This window comes from Crocodylus siamensis, chromosome 7, assembly GCF_052110815.1.
Source record: "Crocodylus siamensis isolate JL-2025a chromosome 7, ASM5211081v1, whole genome shotgun sequence".
Taxonomy (NCBI): domain Eukaryota; kingdom Metazoa; phylum Chordata; order Crocodylia; family Crocodylidae; genus Crocodylus; species Crocodylus siamensis.
The window spans coordinates 58248119-58260152 of record NC_143401.1 but is presented as its reverse complement, the minus strand read 5'-3'; the positions used below and the strand labels follow the sequence as shown (position 1 = coordinate 58260152).

At 43.1% G+C, this 12034-nt stretch overlaps 1 protein-coding gene across 2 annotated transcripts in view; it reads right to left on the bottom strand.

The window, feature by feature from the left end:
* IPMK (inositol polyphosphate multikinase) overlaps positions 1–9479 on the bottom strand; it is a 57032-nt gene extending 47553 nt beyond the window's left edge. The window contains exons 1-2 of one of the 2 annotated variants that reach the window (XM_090057522.1): positions 9152–9291; positions 7008–7215 (exon numbers count right to left, since the gene is read on the bottom strand). In XM_090057522.1, the coding sequence (XP_089913648.1) occupies positions 7008–7017 (10 nt within the window). In that variant the 5' untranslated portion in view covers positions 7018–7215; positions 9152–9291. Of the gene's footprint in view, positions 1–7007; positions 7216–9151 lie in introns of both variants that reach the window. The other variant, XM_090057520.1, reaches the window with a different exon arrangement.
* Positions 9480–12034: the final 2555 nt, after the last annotated feature.

The following is a 12034-nucleotide window of genomic DNA, read 5'->3' as shown; positions in this document are numbered from 1 at the left end:
TAGTTTTATTTCAAAAAATATTTTTACTCCATTTTTAAGTACTGTATATAGAGGCAATTGCATAATAGCTCAAAATAAAATCTTACTCTTGAAAATTGTGTGAGGGGCATGAGAGGGGAACGCATGTGTGTGGGGGAGCTGTTTTCACACTAAGCCTCAAGAGCCAGCCAGGGATAAGGAGGCACATCTGGTTCATGGCTGCCTCTGTAGCACTCTTCACAGGACTGAGCCCCATCTGCTCCCTCCTAGGGCAGCCTGTGCCTGCCAGTCCCAGCCCCAGCCAGTTCACATAGCTCCCCCATCCGCAGTTGGGAGATGGTAGAAGGTGACCTGGAGCACCACGGGGGCAGCCACAGGCTGGATCCAATCAATTAGTGAGCCGGAGTTAGCCCACAGGCCATATTTTGCCCACCCTTGCTTAAAGCAGATACTGGCAGGCATAAGTGGATCTCTCATAGAAAAATATATTAGGTTATACAAATTGCCTCAACTTTGCAGCAGTGGACGTATCAGTTTTCCCTCACTTCAAACACGTGCTATTTCACATAACCATGAGAACACAGTCATTGACAGTCCCTGAATACAAGGATGACTGTTTTCCAGTAGAGTCACTGGTGAATCCAGAGATGATCAAAGAGGCCAATCTGAGATCCATATGTTCAACTGCAGACAGAAAATAGTTCCAGGAGGAACAAGTGCATCCTGAAGATATCAGTTCACACCTTTGCCTCTCTCATCTATCCACCTCCATGAGGTGAATTTCCACGAAATGTGTGCTGCTTTGTTGTACATCATGATGCCACTGGGGAGAACAGAACAATAGGAAAAAGAACAGGGCAAAGAGATCCAGTCTGGTTTTTATGATTGAAGTATCAGAAAAGGGTGCCATAGGGCTGTCATCTTTATAGAGCAAAGATCAATAGCTGTTGGGCTCATGAGGAGGTGTTGAGTATTATATCCATTTTTCATTTCCTTATTTCTGAAATTTTATTAAGCCTGCCTGTGGTTACAATTGCTACAAACATCATATGGCATATTAGCAGAACTGTGTTTTTTTTAAAGTAAGGCTTAACGGAATGCCAAGAGCACTAGCCCTTCTGGAACTGAACAGGACAAGTTTTATTGTTTCTGCAGAGTTTACACCTCATCCTGTGGCATCTCTGGGGGGGAAATATGAAAACAATAGTAGTTACACACATGGCATGTGCACTGACTCAGGCTTTTGATGGGTTTTCCTACTCAAATTTTCTCACTGAACTAAACGTTTCAAGGTCATGTTTGTTTCTCTCAATTTATGCAGTTCTCTTACAGCGGCATTCTGAAGATGCAATCAAATGGATACATCTTTAAAAGGTCTAAAATGATTAACTAAAGCAGAAACACTCAGCCATCTATATATGATACTATCTTTCCAATATATGGTGAGACCTTTTTGTTTTAATTACAGCCTTCAAATTATTTTCCAGATTAAAATCACTAATATCCGAATGATACAACAGGCATAACATTGAAGATAAATCACTCTGAGGGGTTGTAAACTCTCTCCAATTTACCTGAATCCCCCAATCTCATGTAAAAACAAAACAGAACAAAGAAAATTAAATCCCAGCCCCCTTCCCAGCTCTCAATAGATCACACTTCAGGAGACAACAGGCTGGTACATTATGTTGGAAAGAAACATCCACATATGTCATTATTTATCCCAGACCTCTGTAAAACTTTATAATGAAATATTTCCTCACACTATTTTCTCCCCCACCATTTCTGTAACAACTAACTTTTTGTTATATTTTTGTCAAGGAGCATTAATGAGCTGTGATTTGAAAAGTGCATTAAAGCACTAACTTAAAGCACTTTAATAAACAAGTGATTACACAAACCAAAGTTATTGGGAGGGTGTTCTTTGTTTGAAGGTGACTAACAAATGTCAATACTGTAAGATGCTACAACCTGCAAAAAGAATTGATCCATCTTAGTATCAACTTCTGGGTTTCAGCAACTCATGCATATTTCAAAACAAGGAAGGGGTTTTGCATAGTTGGTATCATATAATATTCTATTGTAACACTGTTCATTTCTCACACAGCTTCTCAGCAGCATTGCTGTCAGATAAGCCATTAAAGCTGATCTCAAACAAATTGCTTGTGCAGGCACAGTTTTAAGACTTACTTTGCGGTATAAAAATTCATGCACAATTTCAACTCAATCATTTTACATGCATTTAAATTATTTGGGCAAATAGTCAAAGATTGGAGAAAGGGAAGTCCAAGAAGCCATTCTAAACACTACCTGAAATGGCTGGCTCTCATCCAAGGGCTAAGCCAATATCGCAGTATGCCTTTGAGGAAAATCCTATACCTTGTGCTAAAGAGAAAAGAAACTGAGGAACATCATTCTAATTAAAAGGAAAAAAAAAAATTACTTCAGGGTAAGAAAGTTCTTGCTAGAACTCATTCATGTCAGACCTTTCAAATGATAGATTCTTTTTCCATGCATAAAAAGGGGAAGGAAAAAAAATCAAAAGGAAAAGGGCAGCTAGAATGTGACAACTATCAGATGGGTCAACTGTTGTAGCTACAAAAAAAAAAATCTATTTCTCAAATAAGTCCCTTCGTGGACTTTTACAGCTTTGTAAAAGTAATACAAGGTTATGAGCCACTGTAAACAATGCTAGTCACAAGCAAGCAATTTCACTGCTATTAAAATAGGTAGCATTCTAGGAAAATTACATTTAAATGCATTTCCTTGAATAGTCTTGGAAGCAAAATAAAGCCACAGAAAAGGCAACTTCTTAAAATAAATATTTTTTTTTAATTCTCTGTAAGTTGTTTGTGCATTGAACCACATATTTATGTGACCTATGCAAGGTTGTCAGTTATAAATACCATAAAAGAGTTCAGGTGTCTTGCCAGTCACTTTCCCCATCATTCAAACTACTGGTCTGAACAGTGTTTTCTAGAATCCTTATTTTTTGTCCATTGTTCTGATAATGACTTGACAACTTGTCTGTAGTAACAGACAAGATACAAAGGACAATTTAGGTCAACCATAAGTTTCATTAGCTGGTTAAAAATTAGAAAAACATTCTAATGATGTAAGTGACATAACTAAGTCTGAAATCAAGTTACTTCAAAACACTTGTCACTACAGCCTAAATTACTAACAGTTCCCACCTAAACAAATTTTAAAGAATAAGTTAAACAAGTTTCAAGTCATTTCAATATCAGTGTTAAATAATTTAAAAGGTAAAAGTGCCAGGGAAATGCTTCTCCAAGCAAAACCCATGCAATATTGTATTAACCAAGTAAATCCGAACTTGAAAGATAAAATCATTATTAGAGTGGTTTGTGTTGCACTTTGGATTACGACCACAGTAAAATATTACTTGAAGTTTAGCGTAATCTGCTTTTGCTTGAAGTTTACTTGTCGTTTAGATTAGTCACTCCTAACAATACAGGACTCATCTACATATGAAGCCCTATGTACAAAGGTAAAGGGCAGTCTGGAAATCAAAGCCCTGTTTCTCTGACACCTTTTATAAGGATATGATTCCACACCCTCACCTCCCACCATGAATAAATTAAAAAACAAACAAACAAAAAAAAGCTCATCACTTGACAATCATACCAATATAATTGGGGGAAGGAGGGCTAGTTTTGTACAGAATAAAGATCCATGTCTTACTGTGCTTATAATCAAGTGATAAAACTATGCTGCTATCATACTGCTGTATTTTGCCAACAGAAAACACAATGGGGCTGTCTCTTTGCACATGTACCTTCCCAGCATATCGAAACACCTACGACAAGACAGGTTTTTACTTGATTTTTACATTACTACCGCATAAATATTTTGAACTTAAACATGGCAGAATTACAAACACATCAATTCATCACATTTTCTGAACAGCTGCTTTAGAATCACCTTTACCCCTTCCCATTTCAAATATCTCAATATGCTTTTACAAAGATAGGCCAAAATTTCTCTCTTAGAGATGAGAAGTAATCTGAATTTGACTGGCATTATGCAGAAGATATTACCTACATTTTTCAAAAATTCTTAAGGGAGCTTGATTTTTAAAAAATATTTAGTCACTTGTGAAAATTTTATAATATTTCAAAATTGCTCCTTCCAGACTAAGGAGTATACAAATGTAACAGGATGGGTGAAAGACTACTAAGTTTTTGTGTTCTAAGGACAAAACCACTCATAACAATCATTTTATTTTCTGCACAAGAGAGGGAAGGAAGGGCCATTTTCCAACACTTCTTACAGGCCAGTTGTTTCCTCTTTAGGCACAAACTACATGCTGCAAAGATAACAGAAGAATTGTAGCTCAGCTAGTTTAAATTAAACAAAGATTCTTCTAAACACTCTAAAAGCTATAATGCTTACTCAGATTGCCCCAAAACACAGTATGTCATGAGGGTACAGGGTCAACTTGGTATTCTATAACTGGAGTCATTTGAACATACATTTGTAAGACACCCTCAAAAAGACAGCTTTTCTAAATGCTGGCAGATTCTACTTTTTGGGGGCATGTGCATAGGAAATCATATAGGGTGCCCGTAAACATGTGGGCACGCTGCTCTGACGTGCTGTTGTAGCACGTTGGAGCAGACTCAATTAATTGAGTCTGCTGGAGCATGCTAATTATCACACTCCAGCAGGCCTTACGTCTCGCGTATTCAACATCCCCACACTTCAAAATGGCAGCAGGGTGCTTTAACTAAAGCCGTCCAATGAGGTTTAGTTAAAACGCTCCCATCACCATTTTGACATGCAGGATAGTGAATACACAAGCTGTGGGAAACACTTCATGTCTCCAAGAGTCGCTCTAATTAAGGCATGTTGTCCGTACCCTCACCCTCCCCCCAGCACATGTAAAGATGCTCATAATGACTCTGATAAGCCTCAAGAGAGCTCACTCACTTGACATTTACCTTCACTGCAGTGTGGCATCCTTTCTTCCTTTGGCAAAGCAACACTGACAAGTTAATCAACAAAAAGTTAAAGCTCCATAGACAGAGGCAAGCTTATTGCTTAGGATCAGGTATTGCTACCACCTATTGAGGTGGAGTCCCTCCTCTTACCCTGGGTACATATACTAGAATCTGGAAGGGACTGACCCTTTCTTCCCTTCTCATTCATGGCAAATCAGTCCTGAGTGGGGGAGGGAGCTCTCACAGTACCATTTAAATCTGTTACAGGGAAATATAGACTTAAGACAGATGCAGCCCCTCCACTGAGTAAAAGAAGTAGGCAAGGAAGTGACAGCAAGGTGAGAGAAGGAACCCAGCTGATGAAAGGCCACACTGAGGGTGCAGCCTATAGCTCACGCTATACAACTAAAAGCATGAAATGTTCAAGTAAGCTTTTTTCTGCTATATAATGTACAGAAGGACCCTGAGATACAGAGTGCCAAATAACAAAAAGCAATTGTTTATGTGCTAAGGGGTTCTAAAATACTAGTGGCTTAATGGAACAGGAAAAGGAAAGTGAGCCTGAAATGACTGAGAGGGACTATATATTATAGGAGATGGTTTGTAGGCGGGGAGAAAGAGAGAGGTGAGTGAGCTCTTCTTACATGCTTAAAATTGGTGTAGACATCACATAATAAAACTGTCAAGATTTTGGCACACAGATCATGTCTGTGATCTCTCACCAACATTAGTAACCGCATACTCCAAAAAAATTCACTGCACAACTGTAATCCGCATTTCACTCTGACAATGTTCCAGATGGGAAACAGCACTCAGAAATCGTATACTGCCCTATACCTTCACCTATGCAGAGCATCTCAGCTGCAAGCCCACATCAGAACTACAAGCGGCTAGGCGCCTAACTTACTCCTACAAAACTCTATGCTAAAAAAAAAAAAAAAAGAAGAGAGCAGGAAATCCATTAACTTCTGTTAACAACAAAATAAAGCCAGTGAATAGTTCTCATGCCCTGCCACAGAGATGAGTTCAACAAAACTTTTAACTATTTACTTTCTGGTTTTCCTGAATTTGAGTGCATGTCCAGAAACCCTTAACTGTGTTCCCCATCACTCCCAGAACAGGCAATAGCTAAAGGAAATTTTCCACAAGTATTCCAGCTGTATCCTTTGTTAGGTGTTGTACTTGAGAAATCCCTTCACTCTTTGATACAACTCAAAAGAACTACAATTTTGATCTGACTTAATCTGAGAGGACTATGGCTGTGAGGGGGGGTGGGGGGGGAGGAATGACCCCTATTACATACAAGCAAATTAAAAATGCCTGCATCTCTCAAGAGATACTGTAGACTTCACTGCAGCATAGCATTCCATAGATTATGTCAGTAAAGCAGCACAAGAGTTTTCATGCCATCTGGACCCTCAGCAGTTAGGTGGGAGATGAGTATGAGCTGTGGATTTATTAACGTATAAGTGAAGGGGCCACTTTGGCCGACATGTATAGCTAAGGGCGAAAGGTCTGTGCAATTTGTCACAATGTTTAGTACAGTTCAAAAGTGAAATTGGCAAGGCATGTGTACATCTGGACATGCCAGAGCATCACTCAGAAAGGAACAGATCAAGTTAAGCAGACACATACTTAATACTATAGTTTTTCCTGGTTTTCAAGAGTTTCAGTGGTGTTGAACCTAGCACTCTGGAAGAGCCAAAGATACTGCCAAGCAACCTTCATTTTTATTTTTTTCTTTGTCGCCAAGTAATACCTGTGTAAAAAAAGTTCAAGATACCTACACAGAAAGACCACTTCTGACACACTCAGCCTTTAATTTGCTTAATCAAGAACTTCAGTTTAACTCCTCAAACTAAACATTTCCAGATTGTATAAAATGTGGTGCTACTCATCAACTATTATTCTTTATTTACTGGTAGAAGCCCAGAAGCAAGTATGGCAATACTGTAGGCAACTGGTGATTTTTTTAGTCCCCCCGTTTTTTCTTTACTCTAGCACTATACACATTTTACAAGAGTACTAGTGTAATTTTTACAAGTGTACTAATCTGTTAATTACCCAGTAACATTCTAGTGATGCCTGGTCTGGTCTCTGCTATACAGACAGTTGTGAGTTTTCCTTTCAAGTAAGGATCCTTTTAGCCCCACAATAACAAACTAACGAAAAACACAAGTCTTTGAAATAGCCAGTCTCTGCACTCTGACTTGCATTGTAGTAGAAGCCGTTTTGGATGCTGGGACAGCTTTAGAATGTGATCCAGTATCCTCTGTAAAAAAAAAAAAAAAAAGTCAAAGAGTTCTTCTTCCAGTTTGAAGTTTGGTGCTTGCTGACTGATCAGTCTCTTCAGCCTGCCCTAGCTAAGGGAAGCCAACAAATATTTCAAGCTAGAGCTCCAGATTCCACCAGCAAAATTTGGCAAATATGTTGTAATCCTTTGTGGTACATCAATAATTTTACCTCATTCCCTTACAATGGTAAAGGGAAGGGGTCTTTTGGCCTTTAAGTCTTAGATAATAGCGAATGATCCAGCAACAGCTTTTCGATATACTTTTAACTAGAACAATTTCAAGATGAGCCACCAACATAACACAGTGTTTAAAAAGACTTGTACTAAAGACTGCTAGCAGAACCAAATTTTAAAAAGCAAATAAAGGATATGACAACCATAATATCACCACCTTTTTCTCCCCACATAATGCATGCACTACCCAATAAGATTTGCCATCTCTTCCTACATTTGTTACCAGATAAGATTTACAAAATCCTCCTACCTATCATTCGAGGGTAAATCTTTGAAGAGATCAATCCCTCAACTTCATCTACAATGCAAAAACAACCCCCCCAGCACCACACACATAAAAGGCAGAAAATAGTCCTGAAGAACAAAGCAGTATTTTATAATCCAAAATTTTGAAAGAGCAGTAAGTGAATTTCTTGAGAAGCTTTTCTTTTTAAAAAGGGAAAAAGCACACTTTCAGGAGGGTTGTTTAAAAGTTAAAAAAAAGAATGGGACATAAGCATCTGACACAATGTTATGCTTACACAATTTTTCTTTAGAAAACTGTGGTTGAGAAGTTACGTGGAATGAGTATTAACATATCTGCTAAGCAATAAATTTTGTCACAGACATATTCTACTTCCAAAGTTTATTCAACACTGTTGTTTATCATGCATCTGTCATAAACAAAAGCTTTCTAACTCATGCTAGTAGTTGCCAGATCTGGCTATAAAGGACACTGGTTTTAAATGTTAGTATACACCAAAAAAGAAAGAAACAAAACACATACTAACTGGAGCCCTCTAACTGGGCAAGATACAAGATATATTTGGCCGTGTTCCAGAGACACTCATGGTAGAGAAATAGATGCAATTTAAATAAAATCTATGTTTTTAAGATGACCAGCAAAGTCATCAAGTGAAACGAAAAGTGACCAGCCTGAACTGCAATTTCCTTGAACAGGTTAATACCCGACTCAGAAGCAAGCCAACCACTATGTTTAATTTCTGGCTGAAGTGATCTTTTCCTAAAGACAGACTTCAACACTTTAGCACCATAATATCACACCTCCTGCAAGAAACAAAAATGAGAAGAAACGGACAAATCGGAAGAGGGTTTCACAAGCGTTTGAGACACCCATTCAAACGTAGGCTCTCTGTCAAAAGCGGGCATTTCCTGGTATCGAACAGCTGGGCCAACAGCAGCACCAGGCAATTACCTGCGCTGCCACTGAAGCCTTTGCAAATGAGATCTCCTGCAGATCCTTCCTTCGACCTACTCTTGCCCAGGGTCAATCTGGATTACCTCAGGGAGAAGCTGCATTGCCCAAGCTACAGGATTTCCCAAGCTTACCTGAGAAAGGCCTGAAGCCAACATTTGTGGCAGCTCAACCTGGTCTTCAAAGCACGAAAAAATGGTTGGGTGCAAAACAGGGGACCTGCTGCTGCGGCCGGGGCCTACAGCTCGTGCACAGGGGAAGGGGAGGCCCAGAGTCTCCCGCAGCCCCCCGGGACCCCTGCGCCAAGGGCCTGGAGCCGCGCTCCGCAGCCCCGGCGGGCTCCACCGCCATCCAGCTGCCTCCGAGCTGGCGGGGAAGCAGCCGTCGGGGAACGGGACTGGGCGGCCTCGGGGCCCGGCGGCGGGGAGCCCCGTGTCCCCGGGGAGGAGGTGGCGGCCGCCGCAGAGCCGACCCTCCCGCACTCACCGCCTTTATCCTTGCCGTACATGTGTCCGGCCACCTGGTGCGCCAGCGGCACGCAGCCGTTCAGCCCCCGGCGCCAGCCCCCAGCCCCGGCCGCAGCCGCCTCGAGCTCGGGCTCGGGCTCGGGCTCGGCGCCGTCGCCCCCCGCGGGGGGAGGCTGCGCCCGGCGCGGGGGCTCGGTGGCCATTTCCTTCAGCGCCTGCCCGCCGCCCCGCGCTGGGGGGCGACTCCCCGCGGCGCCATCGCGGCCCCGCTCCGGGAGCGACTGGCGGCGACTGCCGGCTGCAGCACCGCGATACTTCCCCGCCCCTCCCGGCTCCTCCCCCCGCGCCTCGGCGGTGGGCCAGGCCCCGGCCCCTCCCCGCTGCGTGGGGCCAGGCGTCGCTGTCGCTCCGCGCGCCAGCCGGGCTGCTGTCATGGCCGAGGAGCGGCCGCCTGGTCGGCCCGCACGGCTAGGACCCGCGCAAAGCACAGCCAAGCCGAGGCCGGCGAAGATGGGAGCAGGTGGCCCAGAGCAGGGCAGGGAACCGAGAGACAGGCGGCATGCGCCCACGGGAGCGCTAGGATTGATGCAGAGGCTGAGGGGCGGGTAACACAGCGCGTCTATTTCCCTCCGCTTAAAAGCGAACTACAAGCGTTGCTGACACGGGGCTGTATTGTTCAGTACAAGACCGAAGCCAAGTTACGGATTGGAATGAGTGAGAGCAAGCAGGGCTGTGGGGTAGGAGCTCGGTGACCAGGAGCAGCGAACAGGGCAGCGCCAAGCCTCCTAGCTTCAATGGTGGAGCGTCTGGGGGGTTAAACAGGAGAGGGGCCGTCAAACCTGGGATGAAGAGTCTAGGAGGGGGCAGGTAGATAAGGAGCCATGAAATCAAGTGGTTCCCTCAGTGCTGCCTGACAGTTGGTTTTAAGCTTTGGGTGGAGCAGGACTGAAAGTGAGGTGTGACACTGCTCTATCCACCCCAGATACGATCCTGTATGAGAGGTCAGGAAGGGATGCGATCAGTCGCGTAACAAGCTGATTCACAACCTGAATACTGGGGAAGGAAAAGAGTTTTTAGGCTGAAAACTGACCCGAGCTACACACTGGCTACAGGTACCGTTAGACTGGAAATTAGAAGGGACAAGCCGACTATCAGCAGCACGATGTTTTGGAACAGGCTTCCATGCAACATGGGGGCCAGGAACAGAAATCTCTTTAAAATGGGACTGGATACGTTTGGGAAGGGTCATGGAGTTTGGCTTAACTGGCAGTGCAGTGGTAAGGAGTCATGTGTTTGCATTGCAGTCCCTAGGTTGTGGTATAAAGGGAGCTCTGTAGCGTGGTAGACATCCAGTAATCCTGTGTCTCAAGGCTTTTGTTTGCTACGTGGGGTTGAGAAATAATTCTTTTTCCCTTATGAATGGTAGTGGCATCTGCCTTCCTCTGAGGCATTAGGGCATTGGTCACAGGTATGGCCGGAGTGTTTTAACTGAAGTGAGTTGATGCTGCTGCCAGTACTTACAAAAATCCAGAGATTAGAACATCTTGCTCTTCCACTGGGGGCAACACCAATCATCAAATCTGGTTCCAAGGAGGATTTTTTTTTCTTAAGTCAGATTAGTATGGACTGTGGAGGTGTTTGGCTTCCTTGGCAGCATGGAGCACAATCCTTTTCCTAGTTCTTCTGTGCATATATTAATTACCCAACTACTTCTCTGTCACTGCAGAGGCAGGACTGTGGCAGTGCTCTAACTTCTTGATTTTACCTATGGGTATCCTGGGTGTTTCAGATATTGTTCTATGTAGTTGTGTGTAAGGGTTTAAAGTGCTGATTTTAGAAATGTCTGCAGTTAGCACAACGGACAATACTTGATGGTATAGGAAGCTCCTCGTTCCTAATTCCTTTCCCGACACGTGTAGGTTATGCATATTGGCTGGCATGAACAAAATACCACCATATGAACCAGTTACCTTGGAGAGACAAATGAGAATGAGTGACCGAACCCTAACTGCAATAGCTGCTAGTACAGAAGGCAGAACATGTAAACACAGTATAACAAGTCTGAAATGAAGAACTGAAGTCACTGTAGCTGCCCATTGCAGAAGGAGATAAACTCTTGATGTTTTGGGCAGAGAAGCAAGTAATGCACACGCATGTATGGTTTGTTTTTCTGTTCCTACCCAAGGACCCTAAAATAAAACTCTTTTGTTAATTAATAAAAGCTATCTTGTTTTGAAAAAGCTGTTCTGTGTTGCCTGCAAAACATCCGCTAGTTTACAAACTCCAAAGTCTCGAAAGAGTTCCGATTCTTGGACTTGGTGAAAGAGGTGAAAAACAGCCATACTGAAGCAAACTTGCTCTCAGACCTCCTGCCTCTTGCATTGCAACATTAAATTAAAATAGGCCTAGGGCATTAAATGGGTGTGCTCACAGAGAATCTGCATATAGGTTAGAGCAAGGATGTCAAACATACAACCTATGGGCCAGATCCAACCCCCAGAGTTATGAGCAGGCTACTGAAAGTTGTGGGCATGGCCTTCCAGAGAATTTAGAGCCCCTACCCCACTATATATGGCTGTCAGTGAAACAGGGTAAGGGCTGTGCTGACAGCCCCACTTCCCCTGCATTCAGTTTACCTGCTGCTACTAAGCTCACACTGCCGCTCCCACTCCACTATTGCTTCCCACACAAAACTGCTACAGCCACCTTTGGACTGGCTACCATTGCAGCAGGTGGCCCTGTATCTGGGTCCATAAAGGCAGTTTTCCTTAAGCCCTCCCGGGGATAACTACTCTTCTGGTGTGGTTCAGCAGCTGCTGAGGTGTTGGGGCTTACAACCCATTTCATGGAAATGGGAGGCTCTTCCCTAGCTTACTCCTGTGGCCATATGGCTGAGGGCAGG